General features: G+C 35.4%; 1 protein-coding gene across 1 annotated transcript in view; it reads right to left on the bottom strand.

Moving 5' to 3' along the window:
* LOC136982272 (proton channel OtopLc-like) overlaps positions 1-24,861 on the bottom strand; it is a 35,345-nt gene that overhangs the window by 2,961 nt on the left and 7,523 nt on the right. The window contains exon 3 of the mRNA XM_067278750.1: positions 22,351-22,539. Within this exon, the coding sequence (XP_067134851.1) occupies positions 22,351-22,526 (176 nt within the window). The 5' untranslated portion in view covers positions 22,527-22,539. The remainder of the gene's footprint in view (positions 1-22,350; positions 22,540-24,861) is intronic.

Raw genomic sequence — 24,861 nt, forward strand, 5'->3', positions numbered from 1 at the left:
TTATTCTCCCATTGTATATATACAGAAAATAGTGTTTTGTGTATACGTGTATTTATCCTTTTATACAGTACACGTGTAGTTTTTGTAGCGTATTAAACGTTTATATAACTATTTGTATACGTCGAATGGTGTACAGAGTCCATTAAAAGAGGAAAAAAGGGCAATTATTTCATCGACTCTTTGTTTGCACTAACCTTGAACGAAAAGAAAGATAAAGAAGAAAAAATAAATACGATTTATGTAACTCTAACCAACCAGAAAAGGGACATCCGGATAATTTATAAATCTCAATTATCATCTCGTTTTTTAGAGTTTTGTGACAAGAAAAGTCTCGTTACTCTTCTCTAGTCGTAATCACACGCCTTTCATTCAGATACGGAGTTGTACTTTGGCTACATAAATAGATAATTACGACTCGACTTTATCCAAGAAGATTCATAATTTAGCCGCATATCCGGCGATGGAAAGTGGTAGTTTAGCTACTCACAAACTGATAAAGACTAATAATTTGGCCACACATTCGGCCGTAAAGACCGAAATTAGGGCTAAATAATCAGTCTTTACCATCGAATACGTGGAAAAAATGATCGGTCTTCAACACGGAACGTGTGGCCAAATAATAAATGACGAAGACTAATCATTTTTCCACACATTCGATCGTAAGACCGATTACTTGGCCACACAATCACCGACAAAACCGCGAAATTAAGCCACAAATTCGACTCCGATACCGTTTACTAATGATATCTTTTTTACTTAAAACGGCCGAAAAAACGCAAAGAACGACTCGATGACGTCGGTCGACGATAATTGGCCCGGTAACGATTTAAAATCGGCACATTTTTCTCGTCGAAACGTCAAGGTCGGACGAGAAGACGGCCACAGATTATTAATTTTATTTGTCGAAGAAACGAGACTTTGCGCTTCGTTTATTGCATTTTCTAAGCACACGATTTCGTTTTTCATTAATAAAATTCATTATTTTATGTAGAAAACTTAATATTTATATTAAAATTTAAAGTTAATTTACCGTTATAAGTAAACTTTATACTCTTTATATTACTTTATATTAAAACATCCTAAAAATACAAATAATTTAATATCGAGAAATAAACCGAGAACTTTTCTTTTAATTAGCCGAATATCCGGTAAGTTTTCTTTAAAATATTTAAAACAAACCGAAAATTTAGCGCTTAGCGGGTTCGAATTTCTGTAAATTTAGCTCCGGATTCCTCTAAAACTTTAAAGTAAACGTGAATTTACCTTCTACTTCGTTGGCGTTACTGTAAATTCTCCGTAAAATGGCTAAAATTGTCCATTTTCTATCGGCTAAATCAATATTTTAGTGGCAATTCGATTAATTGCGATAAAAATAATAAATTACAAATATTTAATTAAATATTTGTTAAAATTAGTTTCGTTTTCTATAACGAAGTTGCCATTTTTCATTTTTTTCCAGAAAATGAATTCTTTTCAGTGATGAAAAGTAAAATAAAAATAAATTTCTTTGAAAAAAGTAAAAACGGCTGTTAAAATTTCAATATTTTATTTCATTTTTCATCTTAAATTCTTTTTTAATTTAAAAAAATACTAATCCGGCCACCAGTTGCGTAACTTTTCCGGCAAAAAAGTTAAAATTCCGTGTAGCGCCGTCTATTACGAGATTTTTGTAAAAAATTATATTTTTAATTGTTAAAAAGTGGCAGAAAGCTTAATTTTGAGGGTAGAAATGTGTTTTATAAAAAAAAATTGTAAGTACTAATAACGAGTAAAGTCTGTAATTCCCACCTCACTCCGGATACGACCCGCGATCCCCTCTATCTCTCCAACCGATCGACCTTTAATCACCAAAATTTAATACCACCAAACCACCTAATACACAAACCTACTCGCAAAATTTCAGAAATTTTCGACAAAGGGCACGGGAGTTACCGAGCTTCAAAGTGGGCGAACAAAATCGTGCCCCAAACGCGACTAACATCCATACATATAGAAAGAAAGCCCCAATTTTTTGCATTTCTCGACGTTTCCGGGTGCCCGAGCCCAAAAATGTAAAAATCTTGGGCAGGGGGGTCATTTTTTGACAGATCGCCATACTTTCCCTCTGTTACACATAACTGCTGGGAAAGTAAAAAGAAAAATTTCACTTTCTCCTTCATAAAAAATCGAAAGAAAAAAAGTGAAATTTCTTAACTTTAGAAGAAAGAAAAGCGAATGAAAGCGAAATTTCCTTTTTCAATTTTCCACATTCATTTACATTTTCCCGACAAAGAAAACGGAGAAATTCGGATTTTCCTCGCCAAAAAATCAGGCAGAAAAGCGTCCGAAAGTTAAATTTCCTCGATGTTTACTCCCGATAATTGAAATAAATTGCACAAAAAAAATCACGAACCGGGATTTTTTAGCGAAAAAACCACAGAAGGACCGAGAAAATTCGGATAAAACACAGATAAATCGATCGACTCACCGACTGTTTACGAATCTGCAATGAGACTTGGTAGATAAGAAATTCATAAAGGTCAAAGATTGAGACCACCTCCGATGGAAGGGCATTTTTGGCGGTTTCAGTTCCTCCATGTCTTCTCTCCAAATGACTTTTTTCATATTTACCTTTCGTATACCTCCCGATACCTCCCGTACGTCGGCACGTACACAGTTTATGCATCGTCAGACCTTTCTGGAATTATTCCAACGATTATGAATGGTCCTCGATAATGAAGTGAGGCAATCATCCGTTTGTTTGTCTTTTCATACTTTCCCTTTCTTTCGAACCCGAAGAATGAAATAAAAATTAAATTAAGGGGAACCGCCTTCTCGGAACCACCCAAACGATGTAACGTCTGGGAGGGTCGAGGGAAGGTTCGAAGAGGAAATTTTACTCCGCTGCACGCGCAGACGTGCCCTCACGTAACCGGAGACTCGCGTGTCGTAACACAGGCACGATGCGTTAATTTATTTGCAAATTAGTCAGAAATTGCTCCGCAGTTCGTCGTGGATGAATGTAAAACGAGTGTTTTAAGACGAATTCGAATTTAAATGCTTTTTATGCGCGAGACTTTGTTTTGTTGCGGACCCGAGCTAGAACATATAACGGGTCTTTCCCTCCACCGGGTAGATATAAAAAGTGTGAGGCCCCGAGGCCACGACGCCAGGCTCCGAGCAAATTCGACTCTGCCCGCGAACTAACTTAGTTTTATGTCGAAAACGACACTAGAAATATAATTAAACAGCAACCGACGAGGTGCGAAGATTCTAAACGAACATTGTCTCGAAAGTGCGGAATGAGTGTTTGTTGGAGAACGTCTGGTCTCGACAGGAAGAAAAAAACTAAACACCAACTTAATATCAAAAATAACATTAAACAGATGCAGAACTTAAATATACAAATTAGAAAATAGTTCAAAGAAGAAGAATATCGAGTTAACGTGGCACAAAATTAGGATATTCAAAGAGACGATCGAACAAATGCTTCTACGTCTACGAGTTATTGTTTGACCATCTCGCGGACAGTTCGAGAAGACATTCCAGAACGCCAGCCGATGATCGTATATTTTTAAATATCGTCTCGATTTCCGCGTTATTGACTAAGAAGAACAGCCAAGTGGTTGCGGAATGTTACTCGGCATTCGACAGCCGTTACCGATTACCACTAACATTGCTTCGGTGATTAACGATTTAATTCCATTATTTCGGGTTTCAATCCCGCGAGTAATCACTCAGACTTTTGCTCCTTCTCGCCATCCCGCTCCGAAACAAGGATCGCCGGAGTTACGTGGTGAAAGCAAAACTCTTCGTTACGAGATCCCGCTTTCCTTTTCGACCGCTTCTGCAAACGGATTACAAATAAAGGCTTTTAGAAAAACATCTCTTCTCGATGACACGAGAATGTCTGTTTTCTGTCTTCGTATTAACGCAATCGGGTGGTCTTTGTTTAAAGTAGTGCGGGTGTTAGGTGTCTGGATATAAAGTTCCTTCCTAGCAAAGACGCCTTCTGTTCAAAGTCCGATCGACTTGGACGATTCGGTCTGCTTCCTAGAAATTCTTGCACCTGAATAAACCAAACTGTTTATTATTGTTTAAACAGTTGTTAGAATGTATTCTTTCGGTTACATTCTTTGCATTCAAATTTCTCTCTTCTATTGACGTTTTTCTTATGCAAATTTCTCTATTAGCGTGCCGCCAGTTGCCAAATATCCATCCTCGATGTGAAATGTCGGATGATAATTTCGTGGAAGAGAGCTGGAAACTGTTTTACGTTGGATGTTACTCGAGAGGAACATAATTCTTTGTATAAATGGGTGAGGAAGGTAGGTAATTTTATGTAGAAAACAGTTAAAATGAGAATTCCAGTGTCATTTCTGTGAGGGAAATAACCTCGAAGGTTTCGTCCTCGGTTCGAATACTAAATGAGAACTTTAAACATTACAAAGATTTAAAATATTAAAAATAAGTTGCGGTAAAATGCAACACCGTCGTTGCGGCGCCATATTGGTTTCCCTAGATATTGCTGTAAAAACATATTATTTTTCCTACAAATTTCTTTAAAATTTTGCCATTAAATTTATTCTAAAACATTTAAACTACGTTTTTTCAAATAATTTTGTTTTTTTTTTATGCGAAATTTCGGCACGAATTTCATAAAAAGACAGGTTGTCGCTTGGCGCCATCTAGTGATGGATATTATAATTAATTAATTAAAAATCGTATAAAAATACTGTATTTGCAGTTAATATAATAAAATCGTCTCGTATAATTCTTTATTAATATGCTATTAAATCTTTATACGTACGTGCGTTTCATGTATAATGCATTAATTAATATTCGTCTATAACGTAGTTGAAATTTACAAAATGTTTCTCGGGTTAAATTTTAACCTGAGAAATCGTTTATATTTAAAAATATATACATTTATATAAGTAAAATATTATAAGGAAATGAAGTCCATTAATTTAATTTCCTCGCGAAATCCAATCAATTCCTTTTATTTTCTCGTGAAATTTCCATCTAAACATTTGATTTTCCCACGAAACTTCGTTTTGTGCTTTAATTTCCTCAAGGAATTTCACGCATTGTCCCATCTGATTTTGTGGTTTCCTCACGAAATCTGCACCCAATGCCTCGACTTTCTCGCAAAAATTTCATCTATCACTCTGGTTTTTTTACATGCCTAATTTCTTCCTGATTTTTTCATGCTCTTTAAACATAATAACAATTAATTGCCATAGTTTTGGGCACTGGTGAAGAAATCAAAGCAATGATTATTATGGATTCTAAGTTCACGAATGCATATTACAATCTTTAAAGCATGAAAATCGTTGATTTAAATCATAGCAACGAATTTATTTTATGATTTTTTAACAAAATTGCATAATTATGGCAGCAATTACCATATTCATTGGTATGGGAATGAGCGCCGACGGAGATAATCATACGATTCGAATCGCATTCTCCTCCTATGCTCATAATTATGGTGATCATCGAATTGCTGCTGTGGTTAACAAGTGGCATGAAATACAATACCATAAATTGCACAAATAGATAAATTATGAAAGAAAAACAATGCAATAAATTCCTCATTCGTATCAGCTTGAAAAAGTAAGGCGAGTTCACCATTAATTTCCGCCATGTTGGAATCGAATGCGACAGGCGCGCACTAATCTACAATAAATAAATAGGGCGGAATTGTTAGTAAATAAAAATAAAAAAATACATCTTGAAATAAAGAAATGGCATATTTTAAACAATTTCGAGTGTTTATTTATATTCCTAAATATCTGAATTAAAATAAAAATAAAGACGTGGGCGCCGCGCGACGAGGAGGGGGAACAATTTCTTTGTTTAATAAATCATTTGTACGAGAAACCAAAGTTTTGTAGGGTAGAGAAAACAATTCACCTGTTAACTCTACGTGTTACGACTAAAAAAATAAGCAACAAACGTGAAATGAAAGACATTAGTAGTCGTAACACGTAAACTACAGAAGGTTGATAGTCTCAGCACACGAATTAAAGTGTTACGGAGCGTGAAAATTAGTAAAATTCCTCATTTTCTCGACATTTTGTGACTATCTTCATTAATTTAATTATTTTCGGATACGACCTTTGACCTTTCTCCCTATTTTCATCATACGATGACCCGAATTTATTTATTTTTCATTTCCTTTTAACGTCGATATTCCTTCTCCTACATAATCTATTATTATTATTTTTACGTGTTTAAAAAAATGAATCGTTTGTCAGTCAGTTTCCTGTTCTTGTGTATTTGTAAACAGTATAAAATGCTTCCACGCTAACGACTAATGTTTGGTAATGTTTTAAAAAAGATAAAGAATAATAAAAAACTGCACTTCATTAAAAGCATCATTTACATTAAGCACCGATAAATCGTTGCATTAATCACCAACTGACCATTTCACTAAGCACCACAGATCATTTCATTAGGAGCCAACACGGCATTACACTAAGCATCGAGAGACATTACATAAAGCACTAACAGATTAGGCAACAACAAATGATTGCATTAAGCACCCAATAGAACATTTCGTTAATTAAGCACAAATAGAAATTGCATTAAGCACCAACTGACCATTTCACAAAGCACCACAGATCATCGCATTAAACATCGATAGAGCATTGCATTAAGTACCAACAGAGCATTACACTAAGCACCAAGAGACGTTACATAAAGCACCAACAGATATAACACTATAATATACAATTAATGCAACAAAAACAAAGAAGTAAACTAGAAGATAATCTCACCTTCAGACACCAATGGCAATGACGAAAATCACAAAGCACATACAAAGAATTTCAGTCATTTTTTTAGCATACTTTTGTAAAAAAGAGTATATACAGTGTATATGTATATATATATATATATATAAGGGGAGGTTGTGAGTTACGTAGACTCCTCTCACACTGACTCTAAGAGTCCATATCTTATCTAAAAGTGCCTCTCGATGTATCATTGTAAAGAATTTTTGGAATTTTTTTCTAGAAGCAACGAAAGAACCTCGAGAGAAAGAATTGAATTGAAAATTTATGTGAGGTGCCCCCCTAATACAAGGAAAAAAACACAGTAATTTGTTCATCATCTCGAGCATCGTTGAATCATCGAGTGGATCCTGTAAGTGATGCCACGAATTATAGCTTATAAATTAAGATTTTAAACAGATTTTCTAGTGTCTCGCTTCCTTACCCCCCTTCGAAGGGCATAGTTTTGTAGAATGGAAGCGATAATCGTGACACACGATCACTCATCACCCCCGTGAGAATCTCTTACTTTTCTTATCTCTCCAACCAAGCCACTCGTCGAACATACTCGTGACGTAATTTCTAGCTTACAATTCACATAATTTACGTGTTACATAAGTGATTTATTGAATACGTAACGTATAAATTGATTACGCACGTGACAGAGTGAAGAGGGGATGAAAATCATGACCTATAAAGTGTAAGAAAAACGAAAGCTGCAGTTACAAGGTCGACAACAATTAAGTTTAATACAAAGAACAGGGTAACGTAACATCATCATCGTAACATTTCGAGATAACGTTCGATTGACACGAACTGTAGTGGCGAAGAATAGTGATACAGTACGTTACGCCGTTCTTTTTCCGAATTCAATTCGAAAATCAGGCTGAAAATTGCAGGGTTTTGCGTCACTTGCGTAACAAACGTAACATAAACGAGCAATTTATATGGTTATTTTGAATCGGGACGTTCGAGCGTTTATGGAAAATAACACGAAGATGGACTTTAACAAAAGTTATTTGGCATTATGTTACGATTTTCAAACTCTGTTACGTGATCCGCGGATCAAATATCTAAAAAATAAATGATTCTTGTAAATAATTTCATTTTTTCCACTTTAAATAAATAATCGAAAGCGTGACAGAATGAATATTTTGTCTTTAGCTAGTGTTCGATCGTAACTGTTAAATGATGGCCCTCATTCATCATCATCTCAGTTGACCTCTGTTAAGATCGTAAAATTGATTGCCCCGCGTAACCATTAATTTAAAAGATTTAAAATTTAAATTATTGGCTCCAGAGAATTTTGTATAAACGTCACAATCGGTTACGTTTAATTGAATTTTTTCATTGCCTCGCATGCTCGAGGCATTGAAATGAAGAGGATCTTCCTGTGACCATAACCTCAGGCGGTTTCAAGTTACAAAAAGTGGTATAAAAATGGGATTTTAATCGTACCGACTTCAGCAGCACATTGCATAGTAAGGGATTAAGTAGAAAAATGTGTTTTATAGTGTCTAATGGGTCCGAACCTACGACATTTGGTATCATATTTAATCTTAAGTTACAAGGTTAAAGCGTTCAAAGTGGAAGGATCGACCAGGGTTCGAACCTATTACGTACATAAGCTGTAAGCTGATATATAAGAAGCCTTTCTCCTTTACTAAAGTGCGAGGCCCTAAATTATAGCTTGTTTAGCAAATGTAAATAATATACAGAGGATCTTCCTGAGGCAATAACCTCAGGCGGATTCAAGTTACAAAAAAGCTGAAAAAATGGTGTAAAAATGGGATTTTAGTGGTTCCAACTTTAGCTGCACATTGCATAATAAGGGATTTAGAAAGACGTGCATTTTATAGCTTAGGAGTCCGAACCTGCGACGTTAAGTATCACACTTTATACTATCCTCATTTAAGTTACAAGATTGAAGCATGGAAAGTGGTAGGTTCAAACCAGGATTCGATCCGGTTACACGTGTGACCTTTAAGCTATAATATATACGAGGCCCTTTCCCCTTTACTAAAGTGCGAGGCCCTAATCTACAGTTTGTTAACCTCACTCACTAAACTCTAATTCTTTTTAAAGAGTAAGATCAGTCAGAAAGTTGTGTGAATGCACGGTTTATCCACTAGGATTTAACCGAAAAATCGTATTTAATAATGGCAAGATACGTCACAAAGGAGCACCCCCTCCCCTTTCAGAAAAAGGAAGAAAATTCAATTTAACTTCTCACCCCCCTAAGTTAAAGATGCTAAACGACTTTAATAGGATTCTGATAGATTACTTTCTTCAAAAAACGCAAAAATGCGTAAAGAGAAACGTTATATCGGGGTCGCTCCGCCAAGTATTTAGGTTATCGGATCCGAAAAAATGACACGGAATTAGATTTTTTTTTTTCGATTGTCAACAAAGCAAATTCCATTTAGAAACGATCCACTTTCAAATATTCTAAATATTCCTTCGGTCTATCGATGACGACGATGATTTAATCCCCACAAAAGATCCGAAATCGCTTATTTTCTGCTCATAAAATCCAACTTTTTATATAAATAATTTGTCCGTCTGTCCACAACGCCGTAAATTCAACGAAAGCCTTAATGAATCCTCCGTATACGTAAATTCACCACGACTTCTCTGTAAAAACTTGCATGTATTTTCCACAGCTCTATCAACTTACACGAATTATCCATGGACCTAAACGTAATCGAGTACAGATGAATTCCCTACGAATTTATTAAACTGATCGGCGATTTTAATTCATTTTTATATCTTACACTTTACCTGCTACAGACAGACAAACCGACAAACAAATTTACGTTATAGAAAATTGCAAATTCTTTTTAGAAAAGGAAGAATAAAATTAGATTCGCAATCGATTCGAACGAAGAGAATTTTAAGTTTTATTTTTGATATTTTATGAAATTGTTTCCTTTATTTTGTCTGACAAATTACACACGTAAACGATGACAGATACGAGTAAAATACACGAAATTTCACGAAGGTAAACACCGAGGCAGAAAATTTCTGTCATTTTTTGAAGCACGTGTTCATTGTTACTCGAATAACAGCGGCTGTCATTAGATCCCATTCGAGTGGTGAAACAATGTGTAAGACGTTTTCTATTATTGCTATTTTTTCCCTAAATCATTCGAGCAATAAGTTAAAATTTAGCAAAATTTAACAATTTTACCGCGTGTAGAACATAAAAAATGGGACATTAATCGCTTTGCAATATGAGAATACCCGAGTTGCAAATGGCACCGATGCTTTTGGGGCCTCATTTAAATTTATGGCTTTAAGCTTTCGCGTATAGAGGGCCCTTAATCTCTGTAAAACACTAATAAATTTAAATGTAGGAGACAACGAGAAAAATGGTACCGATGCTTCCGGGTCTCATTTAAATTTATGGCTGTAAGTTCTAATATACGGAGGGCTCCTTATTCCATATAAAACAATAAAAACATTTGAAAGCGGGCGGCTGTAAAGGGCGTTGATGGCTTTGCAATACGAGAACATCCACGTTGCAAATGACGCCGATGCTTCCGGAGCCGGATTTAAACTTACGGTCTTAAGCTTGAATATATAGAGGGCCCTCACTTTCTATAAAATAATAATAAATGTAGATGCAAACGACATTGACGGGATTAAAGGACGGTAAAGTGAGGATTCAAAACATAACACTTATATACAGTTCCTAGCTTTTATCAGCCGGAGAATCGACTGGCGATCGTGCTCTATATAGTCGTGGGTCCTAATTAACCGATTAATCCCGCTCCAGTCAAAGATGGGAAGACGAGGATGTAAAATATAACATTCGTACGTAGTTGCTTGTCTGTTTGCGACACTTATAAGTTGCGGAAGTTTAAAATGCACGCCTCGGTTGCATACAATTAACTGGTGTAAGTGATTAAACTATCATCCTGTAGTCGCGGGTTCGATCCTCATTTTAATTACAGGAGAAATGTTAAAAGCTTTAAGCCATTGGCGATACGAAAGCAGCTATCAATTCTGCAGCATTTCCTCCTTAAAATGCTTGCCAATACAACATGAAAAATATAAAGGGATTTCACGATTTTCAAATAAAAATTTGCATAATTTATGCAAAAATAAGCTTTAAAAATAAATTTATAAAACTCGCATTGTTTTTTAAAGTTATTTTCAGCAACACCGGGAAAGTTTTAATGTTAAATTATCCTTAAAAATATATAAAAATTTAATAAAAACTTACCAATATTCGTCTTTGTTATTGTCATGCAAATTTAAAATTAACCTTTGCAGGTATCTAGACCATTTGGTCCTCTTAAATAAAGAACTATCGGCTTCGTCGGAAGGAATACCATTATTTAATATAGAATCTGCCATAATTTAACACTGGCAAACATAGAATCTATGGGAAAATGGGGCCTTGCCGGCGATACAACTCGAGCAGAAATGGTTACTGTACAGTCTACCGAGCACGTCTTTACTCTGATATATGCGACGTGCTCGCATACAACAGCATCGAATGACTTGTACAGGTAAAAGTTAACACATAACTACACTTACTAGAGACATCTTTAACTAATTTAATTACCATTAAAATGCAATTTTCTACATAAATTACCGTATATTTTGATGTTAAAGTACATAATGACGGGTCGTTTACGCACGAGCTACTCGTAAACACGCCACGGAAATTCTTCGATCCCTCGAGATTGAGAGTGCTTTTTAAGGCTTTAAATCGCAGGCCGAGATATTTTTTGTGCATTTAAAATGTTTTAACTGGCGTGCCAGGCTTATTTTAAATGAGTATTTGTTAATTGTGAAGGAAATTAGACGGTTGCAACTAATACTCTTACGTACGAATGCACGGTCGATAAATTTTGACAAAGAGATCCGGAAAATCGATTAACTGATAAAAATGATGTGAATAATACCCCATTCGTGGTTGCTACTTATAAAACCATTATAAACCATTCATTCTTAATATAATAGACGTTTAGATATTGCATAAGTATCAAGCAAGGTCAAGTACAGCGGGGAAGATTTTATAACCAGATAAGAAGAGTACCAAAAAAATGACGATTTTTATTATTATTTAATTGTTATCGTCAGACAATTTTAGGCTATAACAATATACAATTTAGCAATTTACTATACAAAAAAATTCGATGAAAATCTGTGAAAAATAACCTCAAAAAATCGATTTTTAAACGTTGCTGACCGACGCCATTTTGTATCTACGTAACGGTCGTTTTATTTTTCAACTAATTTTAAATGTATTTTAATGAATTAAATTCGTTATTTATTTGTAAAATATATAATTTAGGTAAGAATTTTATTAATTTTTATTTTAGTTTATTTGTAACTCGAGCGCGAAAATCGATACGTCGATACTAAAGTACTTTCGCGGAATAGGGGTTAGGGGTGATTTATCCGATATTTCTTGATTATTTTATGTTTTTTATGCTATAAAATGATGGGATTTTAATGTTTATCGAATATTCTTAATGGCCAGAAGTTAATCCGTTAGCTAGATATATAAATTTTGTCTCGCAACCTGTGGATCGCGGCTCACAAATGAGATTCTTGTTTAGTGGTAAATCGATATACATAACGGCATCCGACGACCCGCGTAACTGAATTATGATATTTCTGGCCCCTATTCGGGTGTTAGACACGTGAAGACAACACGGAAAACTCCACGTGGCTTCTTCAATCATCAGAAAACTGCCGAGTGTACAAGCATTCGTCAAAGTTGAAAGGTTGAAGGATGACAAGATTCTCCGATGTATATGGAGGATGCTCTAAGATAATTGCTAAGAATTAAGGCAAAATGAAGGCATTTATTTTCAGAGAGGATCTCATATAGTATACTGGTTTCGACAAGATTTGCTTCTATGGTATTGATTTCTTCGTCCCGCGGCTGTCAGTACGAATTTGCTCGCCCATAGTTGTATTTTCTCTTAATGATTCTGGACGCTTCCATTACTCACTTTTGCATTTATTGGTGAATCTGGATGTGTGTAATACACAGTACTCGATTAAGGTTACCATAAGCGTGGTAATAATTTAATATATACGACCATTGACTGCTATCGCTCGCGTCAGTACGCTCCTATTTCATTTCTAGTTGTAAGATGCATAGACAACGTGGTAAATTGCCTGCCATTTCGTTGATAATTATGATGAAATTAATCAAACTACTATAAGAAGATTGACAATTGAGAGCCATTCGTGCGCGACTGCCCATTAAAAATGGAGAGTTTTGGTTTAAAACCGGATGCCTGACAATTTACTTCTTTGTTGCAAAGTGTACAAAAGCGCGTGCATGATCAATATACTCTTGATTGCTTCTTGATGAATTCCTTCGTGGTGAAGTACAATGGTAGGTGTTTATACCTCGATTCTTCACATCAAAAGTTCGTAATTTATGAATGAGGTTTGTTATGCCCTCTTCATATTCATAGAATAAAGGGACATTGCTAAGGAATCGAATCCGGATTCAGCTGGAGCACCACCCACTTACATATTGCAATTCAGCATTGAACTCGGGGAATATGGCAAATTAACAGTGAGGCGATCTGCCAAGAGGGTAATGCCTACGGGAGGACTTTCTATAGAAAACAGACCCTATTTAGGTGTTAGGCACGTGAAGAAAACCCGGAAAACTCCACGTGCCCATACTCTCTTACTTTACGTTCATTGCAAGCTGCTTGACCATGAGATAATGGAATGTTGGATTAAGTCATGTTACCATTATTGCACCCGATTATACTATCAATCTGCAATCGAGTACAATAAAGAGAGACATTTAAAGGGCAGAAACGGAGGCACCAATCGATATTTCCAGCAATAAATCTTCAGCACTCATTTGTCACATATCAGTTTTTGGGATCACTCGCTGATAAATCATCTCCCTCGTGTGATGATTACGTGGTGTGTATCGCCCCCATTATCATAGGGATTCGGCATCAAATCTGATCCAGATTCACACAATTTATCATGGATACGCGAATCGTTTATAATTTTGGAGATAACTACAGGATTAATTGATAAATAAAACGTAGTGTTTAGAATTAGAAACACGTGACTACCATCATTAAATAGCCACTAGTGTCTAGTTTCTATATGCAAAGTTTCATTCCCTTACGTTACGCCGTTGCGTAACAGTTACGCTTAAACGTTGTCTACCTCATACAAAGCAGCAACCAGATTGAACAGGAAATGGGTTACGTGGAATATCCCTCGAAAATCAGGGAATATTAAGGGTTTGGGGTAAATAAGAGATATTTTCGTGAATACGTGCATTTTCTACACGAATACTTTGTTTTTTTTAAGAGTCTCGGTTACGTAGAAAGGACATTTGGCAAATGAATGGTTCCATTGTAGTTTCAGCTTCACTTACTATTAATATATTGAAGAACAAAGGGCCTTTATGAATGACCTTATCAAATAATACTACTAAATGGTACCCAGCAGCTATGAGCTATGTGTATGTGGAAAGTAGAAAAGGTCGAGTTTCGTAATTTCGTGAGTAATTCCCCTCATGAACTAATTATTTTGCTGTTCTCTATGAGAACGAGTTCATGCAAATTAACTTTCCCTTTCCCTTGAGGAATTATGAGGAAATAGCCTTAAAATTAACCCCACATAATTATTATTTGATAGAATCAGGGGAAATTAGAGGATAGATAGGAGATGCCACGAGGACGGATGAGAATTGTGGTCCCGAAAGATCGAAGGATAAACGTGAAAATAGGAGGGTTAAAGGTAGAAAGTAAGTGAGATAAATAGGAATTAGAATGCGTAAGGATGGGGGATAAGAAGGATAAGTGATGCTGGGATAAATGCGAACTAGGATGATAAAGATGCATAGGAACATTACAAGCAGGACAATAAGATAACCAGGATGCAAAAAGATAAAGGATAAGAAGGATAAGTATTAAGATAGATAGAGATTTTAGGATAAGTAGGAAACGGAGAGTTAGAGATAAGAAAAATAGGATTATGCATAGGATGTTAAGATTAGTGTTAGGAGAGTAGGAGAGGATTGGATGAGATATTAAGAGAGGTGTTAGTAAAGGATTAGGAGAGGGGTAGGATAAGTAGGAATTGGAATAGTAAAGGTTTAATACACAGGAGTATTACTTGCAGGATATTAAGATAAGTAATAATCTGGATGCAAAACGGTAGAGGTATCATTAGGGATGCATCAGGATGATTTTATTATTTAAATCTTCCAATAAAAAGCTTAAAAGTAATCCAAATAAACTCGATTTGAAAGAAATGAAGAATTTTCTAAAAGCTTTCATTCATAAAAAACCATTTTCCAAACTCACAATAAACATTTAAATGAATTTTTATTGACATTTTTAAAAGTAACTCCTGTATCACGCTCTAATTATTATCGAACCAGTTCATTTCTATACAAAAGTAAAGTTACTTTCTACTTTCTACCACCAACAAATTCAATTTTAAATTATTATTTTGGCGTTAATTTTCTTAAATATTTGTATATGAAGTGTTTGAATTTAATTCTAATCGGCTGAGGGATGCAAACGTGACTTTTCCGGGCGAGAATAACGATTTTTCGCCCCTTTCCACGCTATGAGCGTGATAAATTCCGCTTTTTTGGGCGGGAATTTTGCCATTTTTTGGGTGAATGAGTATTTTTTTGGCTGTTTTTGATCGAGTAAATTATATTTTGAATAGAATTTTGCATAATTAAAGTAGTTTCGAGTTGTTTCCGGGTCGTTTTGAATGTTTTTTTGCTATGAAAAACAACATTTCGAGTAACTTTCAGGCGCAGAAAGTATTTTGAATAATTTCCAAAGACTATTACCCGAAATCTCGAGACAAATTTGTGTAATTACATTCGTTAAAAATCAATTTAAAGCGTAATTAAATTCTCCTTCTTTCAATTGCCACGAAAAATCTAATTAAAGAAGATTAATTGAATCAAATAAATTGCTTTAATTAGAAAATAACTCCCGAGATTAAAAGAAAAAACCCAGCGCCATTTTAAATGAATATAATAATTTTTAAAATATGCAAATTAGACTGACGTAGTTTTTGGCGTTTGTCGCTTCAAGCACGCCTCGAACCACAGACTAAAAGACGAGGTTCAATATATAAATATAACCGTGGAGAGAGGGGTTATGATCCATAAATATGACTCCTTTCAAAGAATATAATGCTGGCATGTGTGTTGGATCCTTGACAAGATTCACTTTCTTACCAATTTGATGGATTTTTTCCACTTTAAGCATCAATTTTGTGAGCTAAACCGCTCTTTTCTGGCTTAAAATTATAGTTTCGGAGGCGAAAATAGGGAACGAAATGTAAAAAAGTCAGTTGTTTCTATGTGTAGACGTCGGGAAATTAAAATTAGAATAGTAAAGACGAATTTAAGTGGGAAAAATGTCGATTGTTTAGGGAAAATCGTAATTAATTGTAACTAAGAATGACCCTTAGTATGTGGGGTTGCTTTAAAGAACGAGCTAAAGTACTTACTTCCGGATAAGGAAGAGAAAATTTGTCGTGTAGTAGTGTATTTGCATGAGAATTGAGGAAAAAATCCCCGCAGATCCCTCTAAAAAAAAGTGGTGTTCCTACTGAAAAATTAATCTAGAATAATACAAGAATTAACAGGGGATATTAAACACGGAGTATTTTCTGAAAGAAGACACAGAACAACTCGATTAAACTAGGCCTTAACTATACAAGCTAGTTTATAAAATCGACCCAGTTAAGCATAAGTAGGGCCCGAATTGTTTATATTCGTTAGGCACGAACGGATGAAAAAATCCCCACACACACTACTTCGTAGGGTAGAGAAACGGGTAACGTCACTCGCGTGTAGTGTTAAAAAAAAATAAATAAATAAGAGTGTCTCTCACCTGATAAAACAATCGGAATTGTCGTTGCCCGGTGGGTCGTCTTCGGTCGTTTCTGTAGTTATTTCCATATCGGCCATTGCTGGAGCTAAAGTAATGCCGTGCACGCGGCCTTGACACTAGCACGTGCATACGTTCGACTGGTAACAAAACGGCGCCCAAAGGCGGTGTGTGGGGTCGTTTTTGGGGGGTCGACGGGGGTGTTAGGATATCGCCTTCCCGGAAGACGAGGTATAGTTAGGGTAGCGTGGTAAAGAATACGGTGCGATTGGTCGTGTGTTTTTCTGCCCTCACCCTACTTGTCTAGATCTGTATGACCTCGATTTACAGGTTTTTACTTAGTTTAAACTCTTGTCTGATCCGTTAATTTTTACAATATTGTCCCTTTATTAAATGCCTGTAAACAAATTACGTAAGTGCTTCTTTAATTCTGGTGTGTTTCCCAAGTTCAACGAACTTCTACCCCCTTTTTTAAATTAATACGGCGATTTTACTCTCCCTTTTTTTAAAACTCAGACCAATCAAACGGTCCTTTGTAACCACCCAATCACTCTGGACCTTCTTTGGGGTCCTTTATAAATAAATAACTTCGATTTCCCTGTTGCATCTTGTAGAATTATTCGAGAAGAATTTCGTTAATAAAAAAGCAAGAATTTAGGGGCGGAAACAGAAGGGGAAACAATGAGTTAATTGTTGAAAAGTTCGAGAAAAACGTGTTAGGGAATTTGTAAGAAAAAATCAGGGAATTAGGAAACGATAACGCAAAAAATTCTCTGCGGTTTTTTTAGGAAAAGAGTGGAGAATTAAATAGAAAAGGGTAATTAGGGAATTTTTAAGGGAAAATAGACATTAGGGAAATACTTTGAGGGAAAATTCAGTTAATAGGAAAATAATTGGGGGAAATTCCGTTGACAGGGAAATAATTAAGGAAAAATTCAGTTAACGGGGAAATAATTGAGGGAAAAATCGGTGGGTAGAGAACTAATGAAGAAAGAAATCGGACGTTAGAGAAGTGGTTAAAGGAAATTCGGAGGTCAGGGAAATAATTAAAGGAAAAATCAGTATATACAAAACTAATTAGGGAAAAAATCGGAGATGAGACAAATAATTTAGATGAAGAGGATAATAAGTTAGGAAGAATAGAATTTATCAAAGAGAAAATTGGAAACGAAGTGGAATTCATTTGGCAATTTATATTTATTTGCGCTTCGCGTGGATCAATATTGATGTTTATATGTAAAATAAGAAAAAAATTGAAAATAATTTCCGTAAAATAACAGAAAAAAAGAGCATCACAAACCAAGTAAAGTTAAATAAAATAAGAGAAAGTTTACAATCATCGTTAACTAGTAATGACAGAGAAGGGGTTGGGAACGTAGAAGAGTTCATTAAACGATTATTGACCGCTTCCAGGAAGTAATACGATACTCAGACAAATATAAAATGCAAAATATGAAAATAAGCAGATAAATAAACGTCATTTTGTTCGGCTTAATTGTAAAAAAACAAGTTAGAATTTCATACAGCACGACACACGAATATAACATTAACCTCTCGAATTCCTCGTGAATATATACGAGTTATATCGTTAAAATTTAGGGGAAAATAGGGAAATAAGCGAGAAAATTACTTTTATCTTAGTTCTGTTAAATCTACAATTGGTTTATAGCTACACAAACACATAAATTGGGCGTGTTTGGTGGGATTAAACACGTAAAATCAGCGAGTTTACTGAAAGTTTTAGGGAAAATAGGACGAGAAAAGCTCCCTATTTTCCCGTTAACGTTAGTTAGGTTACCTATGATAAAGTTTACTTAAAATTTAAAGAGGATCGATCATTTAACTTTAAATTACTAGAAGCTCCTCGTTAAACTTTTTAATAGCCAATTAAACGTAACTGTTATGATAAAAAAAAAGTGCAAATAAAGAAACTCTGGACAAATTACAGGCGTAACAAACCGCTTTTTTTAAAAGAATAGCCTTTAATAACTTTTAAATTATTTTAAAAAAAAATTTGATGGTGCCACGTGAGAACTGGAGCATTGTTAAGTAGCAAAGTAACAGAGCAATGGCGTAACTTCAATTTGAGATATAGGTTACTGTAATTCGTCTGTTATTAATAACAATTCCTTATAAGGTCTGCTAGCCCTATAGAAAACCCTACAAACAATTCTATTGTGTAGAAGACACTCCTGGCAAAGAGCGAATCGATAGCCAAGAGGGGTGCCAGTTACATAAAACGATGTCTGCCACCGTTTATCGCGAGTAACCCGAGAAGCGTTACGTTAATCACTTTCTTCCCACGAAATTTACTTAAAAAACCGACATTGATTTACATTTCTTCGTATTTTTTTGCCATTACCCATCCATTGAATCGTAAAAACCCCTTTGAAATCCTTCAGAAAGGATGGGTTTTAAGAACACGTGCAACGTTTTTTGAACTTCTTAAAGTCTTGTGATGTCATAAAACGACTTCCAATTATAGTTCCCGCAGTCGAAGTTAAAACGTGACCCACATAATGAATCATGCACCCGATTGAGTCAAGGATACAGTTCTAATTCTGCATAAAGATGTTCAGATCCATTACATTTCCAGGTTACTTGATGTTATAATTGTCGATTATTACTTGTAATAATCGATTTTTCTCTCCATAAAATCGATTAAATAATGTATAAAGTAACTCTATATTACTTTATCTGATTGCTGATGCGATGATCCACGAAGATCTGTCAGTAATTTTGAATTATTTTGTTCTTTCCAATGGAAATTACATTATGAAATTTTCACTTTCACTTCGAACTGGTTTTAATTCATAAACTTAAATACGTTTCTTTCCACGGCCGTCTTTACGATTAAATTTCCATTCTTCGAATCGTCGTGGCGTAACTTCGAGGTACTACGTTTAGCGCTTTAATAACCCTCTTTATAGCGTAATTACCAATCCGGTGCAAGTTATTAATCAAATATCCGAACGATACGCTTCCAAAACGTTCGTATCGATCGACAATATAAGTAACGAGCGTAACATTCTCTTTAATAACTCCCAAAAATACAATTTTCGGGAAGAAAAAAAGGTCAATTTGGATAAAATAAAGTGAAACGGGGACTAAAATTGTAGATATAAAATCATTTATCCCATTTTTTCCTACAGAAAGAGAGTTTTAGAAGGATGTTCGATTCGTCACTCGACACTGTTACAAAATCGTTTCTGGGTCACTTCAACTGCATCACTTTCCTCTTCAGTTTATAAATTAACTAAGAGGAAAAGTGGAACCAACAAACAACCTTGTTACGTCTGCATTTGTAGCACTAAACTAATCCAAATGATGACCTAAATTAGCATTAAATTACATATATAATTTAACGAACGTAAGCGATATTCCCTTCAGTTTCTTCTAATCTCCTTTGTTTATTTACTATCGTTAGCGGTAAATCAACAAGTTCTCACTGATGTGTCACTGCAGAAATTCAATGTTAACGAGCTTGCAGCCCACAATGCTTTCTTCGAAACCACCTGCCAGTGTTTGGCAGCTGTAAATGATTACAGGGAAGTCCCCCTATTCGTTTCTTTGTGCTGCAACAGATGCCCTTCGAATGTTCTCGCTGTGTTTATTGTCTGTTTTCTCATTACCTCGGCCAATTCTCGATCGTTCGTTCGCTTTCGTGAGCATTCATAAGTGGCGCAATAACTAAATTATACGTGATTTTCTTTTTTTTCATTTCGTCGTATTTGTGTCCTTAATACCTGGCTTTTGTTTTCTTCGTTACGCAAGATGCGTACTTTCCTACATCTTTCTAATAAGATGTAGGAAAGTACGCATCTTATCTATATCTTTTATGCTTTCTTATATTTTCCTATACTCTCATTTATCTCCTTACACCTTCCTATATCTTCTTACACTCTCCTATACCTTCTAATACGTTCCTACGAGTATATCTGCTTATATGTCCCTATATTTTCCTATTCTCTCCTATATGTTCTTATAACTTTCTTACACTTTCCTATACCTTTCAGTACCTCTCAATCCCTTCAATTCTTTGTTGCGTTGAATTTATTCTTTATTCAACTTTTGTACATGGCTCCGGAAGTGTTATTCATTCAAGCGTAGGCCGGGTCTATATCAATGGGAAGCGATCACGTGATTCTTCCTCCCTTCCCTTTCCTCGTTTGTCCTCCACCCCGAAAGGGCAGTTTGCATCTCTCACCCTTCCTTCCTCCCTTTCTTTTTTACAACAGCAAAACATCGCTTTGCTTTCCCAATTGTTTGATATTTGTGTCAAACTTTACATGGTCAAAGCGTCATAAGTTGGACAATTATATTATATAATTTATCTCTCTTTACTGCGCAACACGCCAAGTATCGTGACTAACGAGGACGTCAGAAAACGTCATAATTCCCTTGTTTTATCCATACTACAAACTTGCATCGCCATCTTACGAAGAGTACTTAAAACACGGTATTTTCTGTACAATTTATTGAAATATTTGTACAAATTACTCGAAAATATTGTTACAAGGAACATTTAATTAATTTAAAATAAATGTATTTAAGAAAATTGGATTCTGATACGGCGTAAAGCTTTAGTGATGACAACGCTCAGAGCCACTTCAATATGCAAATTAGCGAGAGCTGTTGAAAAATTTTGAAGAAAATAATGGTTGTAATTATAACTTCCACTTATAAAATTAATTATAACGATGTTTAAATTTAATATAACTATTTATTTCTTAAGTAAAACTAAATTCGAACGTAACTTTGGGATTTGAAATAAAACAACGCGCAGGGCTGCTGCGACGTGCGAATTATTAAGCAATTCTGAAGCATTTTCAATAGAATAATGGTAATAATTTTAATTTTTATTTATAAAATTAATTATAACAACTTTTAAATCTAGTTAATCTACGTATAAAACCCCTCTTTATCTCATTGGAGGTTCTCATTGGAGTTCTTCAGGAGTATGAAAATACTCCTGAAGAACCTCTTTAGTTATTTATGATTTAGGTTCATAATCTTTAAGTTCGCTACAGAAATGACTTCAGAAACCTTGCCCCCAAATTCCTAATAACTGCGAAATTGACTTTACATACGGAGATGGGTCGAAACTCTAATAGGATACCATTGGCATCTCATTAGGTAATAATGGTCAGTCATCTCTATATAATAGGAAAAAAAAACAAAAACAAAAATGACTGTATCGAAGAAGACCCTTACGAGATATTTTGCTAAAAACTGTTTATTAAATCTCTTTTGGTTTTACCGGACACACCGAAAATTGATTTAATTCTGTAAAGGTTCTGAACTGTAATACATGGTTCCGTTCCTGAAACCATGATTATTTTCGGTAATTAGCCCCTGTGAGAATGTTTTATGGCTCCAGTAGGATGCCAATATGTCCGACAAAGGTAAATCTTACCCAATTTATATTATTAACAGTTATAAGTAATTAACGGCCGAATGGCCGAGCGGTCAAGGTGGCAGCCTACCGCTTTGGGGGACCCGGGATCGAATCCGAACGGGTCGAATAATCCCAGGAATTTTTCGGGGGGTGATCCGTTCGGAGATGTCGGGCCCCGTCCCTCGCCACCCAGTCGTCCCATTGTGGGCCGGGCCGAGCCCATAATGGGCCTACTAAAAGAGGTCCTCTTAGTGCCCACGGGGCGGAAAGAGCTAAAAAAAGTTATAATTAATTATATAAGAAACTTTTATAGACTTACTTAGGATTTTTCGCTCGGTGTTTCTTGAGATTATCGTTAAAATTCAAAGTAATAATAGCATGATCATCGCGACAATTGGCTTGAAGATTATCAAAGGAATTTCCTTTCTCACAATTAGTCGAAACGAATAAAGTCATACAACTGGAGTTCAAAAAAGAACTCTTCTTTCCTTCCATTCCAAACTTTCACCTGTAATTAAAATATTACAATTTCAATTCCGTATGTAAATTATCTTAAAATAACAACTGATTTTATCATTATTATGGATTGTTTAAGATCCACAAATCCCAAATTTGGAAGGGATCCACCAGTGGTCTAGTGCAACGGTCGGCAACCGGTGGTCCGTGGAGAAATTTGGACATTGTTCAACTGAAGGTTACGCGAAGTATTACGAAAGAAATGCAAAATGCTTTTTTTTTCACTCTTTAGGGGTTTTTATTTGAATCTGAAACCAAACACGAAGTGACTGTTATCAATAAATAATGAACAATAAATAATATTGTGAGTGCGATTATTGCCCTTCGTGGAAAAGCGCTAAGCGCATAAACTTATTTCAAACATACAGCAATGAACTTCAGGCTTGCATTCATTTGTTATAATTAAATACGCGAGTTTCATATTAATATAGTAAAATTAAACTTTTATGATCATTATTATACTACAGACTTTGTATCGTTTAAAAAAATTCACGATAGTGGTCCGCGGGATTCAAAATTGTGAGTTTAGTGGTCCGCGAGGTCAGAAAGGTTGCCGACCACCGGTCTAGTGGATAAAACCATCGAAAGCTGATCGTGGGTTTGCGCCCGACCGACGAGTTGGCCACTTCACGTGTTTAACAGTCAAAACGCGCCAGTTTTACATAGAAAGTCCACCTGGGAGGCAGATCGCCTCGAAAACTTGGATTAGTGGAAAGTAATCCAAGTTTTCAGTATCAATTTATGGTATTCGAGGTACTTTATTACAATAATTATAAGCACGGTAACACTACGGATGAACTAACCCATTTCTGACTCGTTAATGAAGAAATCACGCATCTTTTCGACGAAAATTATGGGATTCAATTTCTAAATTTGCATATTTGTATCTTACGTATATATTGGATTCGTGTATTTGGATTTAAAAATCGCATCTTTACTCACGAAAAAAGGTTTATTGGTGTTTGGATGTTGGATTTTGGATCTCGAAGCAATGTGTAGTTGCCATTGCATCTTGCTCTTTTGAATTTCGCACTCTTAGTGTTTCAAGAACCATTAAAGGAAGATTTATGGATCGCTCGGAAAGAAATCTTATTGAAACTCCAATATCTTAATGCTCGAGGAAGATTTAGTTGAATCGCAGCACTCACGAAGAAAGGTCGAGTGGTTATGCAGTATATTTTTGCTATTTATGCGATGTATGGAAACATTCCTTGCTTATGTTGCGTAGTAGCGTACTTCTAGACTTCCATTACAAAGGACCCCCCAACCAAAAATGAAATGTCTTCACCAATCTGGGTTACAACAAATTTTCTGCGATCTTCTATTTTAGTATCCGGTCTTACTCTTACAATTCTCCACCATCCGGCCTATCTATAGATTCCTGTGCCATAAATGAGTACGCAGAGCCAAATTTAGACTCGTTGTTGCCCTACGCTAAAACATACAAAAGGCCCTGCCTTTTTCACCAAATAATAATGGGGAATATTCCAAATTTGTTGGAAAGAAATGCAAATCCTCACGATTGCAAGAAAGTGCTGTTCAATTTGATTCTGAATTCGAGTCATCGTGACGGGGGATTCGAGATCGAATCCAATTGTGACTCTCGTGAATTTTTACAGATAACTGCAGATATGGGCGTTGTTTTCCATTTGTCCCATTGTTACTTTTCATTGCTGTCCCATTGTTGGTTTTGCCGTGTTCTCTATTAACTCCATTGCGGCTCGGGACATTGCTCTCCCGATAGTCCCTACATTGCTCGATTCGTAATGGACAAAATTAAGGCCTGTGCCGAAAAGTAATAACTCTACCATTCAGAGAATGTTCAATGTTACTTCTCTATTTATATTTTACAGAATTTGGGCGAATGTAACTGGAGTTGCTTTCTTAACATGTTTATTGTATATTTATTATGGTACGAATGGATTAAAGGAAACTCAATTAAATCATCTTTTATTTCTAATCGATAAATCATAAATCGTTGATCTGTTTTTGTTAATTTGTATCAGCCGTAAAGAATGTAACTCAATGGTGAGGTGCCAAATTCCAAGATCTACAGACTATGAGCTGTCGTTCGAATTTAGTATAATCATCGCTCTTCATCTTCTCCAAATACTAAAATTACAAACGTAATTTTCGGTGGAGTCGATGAATCTGAACAGATATTTCTTTGAAAATAATGTATAATTTGAGAAAATTTTTAATATTTGTTTTCTTGAAGCACGCTTCACGTTTTCCATTCCTTGCCCGACCGCCATTTTGTTGGTAATACATTCGCTTATATTAGTAGTAAATTTCTATTTTGTTGCTGTGCTAG

Source organism: Centruroides vittatus, unplaced genomic scaffold (genome assembly GCF_030686945.1).
Source record: "Centruroides vittatus isolate TY-2023 unplaced genomic scaffold, ASM3068694v2 contig_817, whole genome shotgun sequence".
Taxonomy (NCBI): Eukaryota; Metazoa; Arthropoda; class Arachnida; order Scorpiones; family Buthidae; genus Centruroides; species Centruroides vittatus.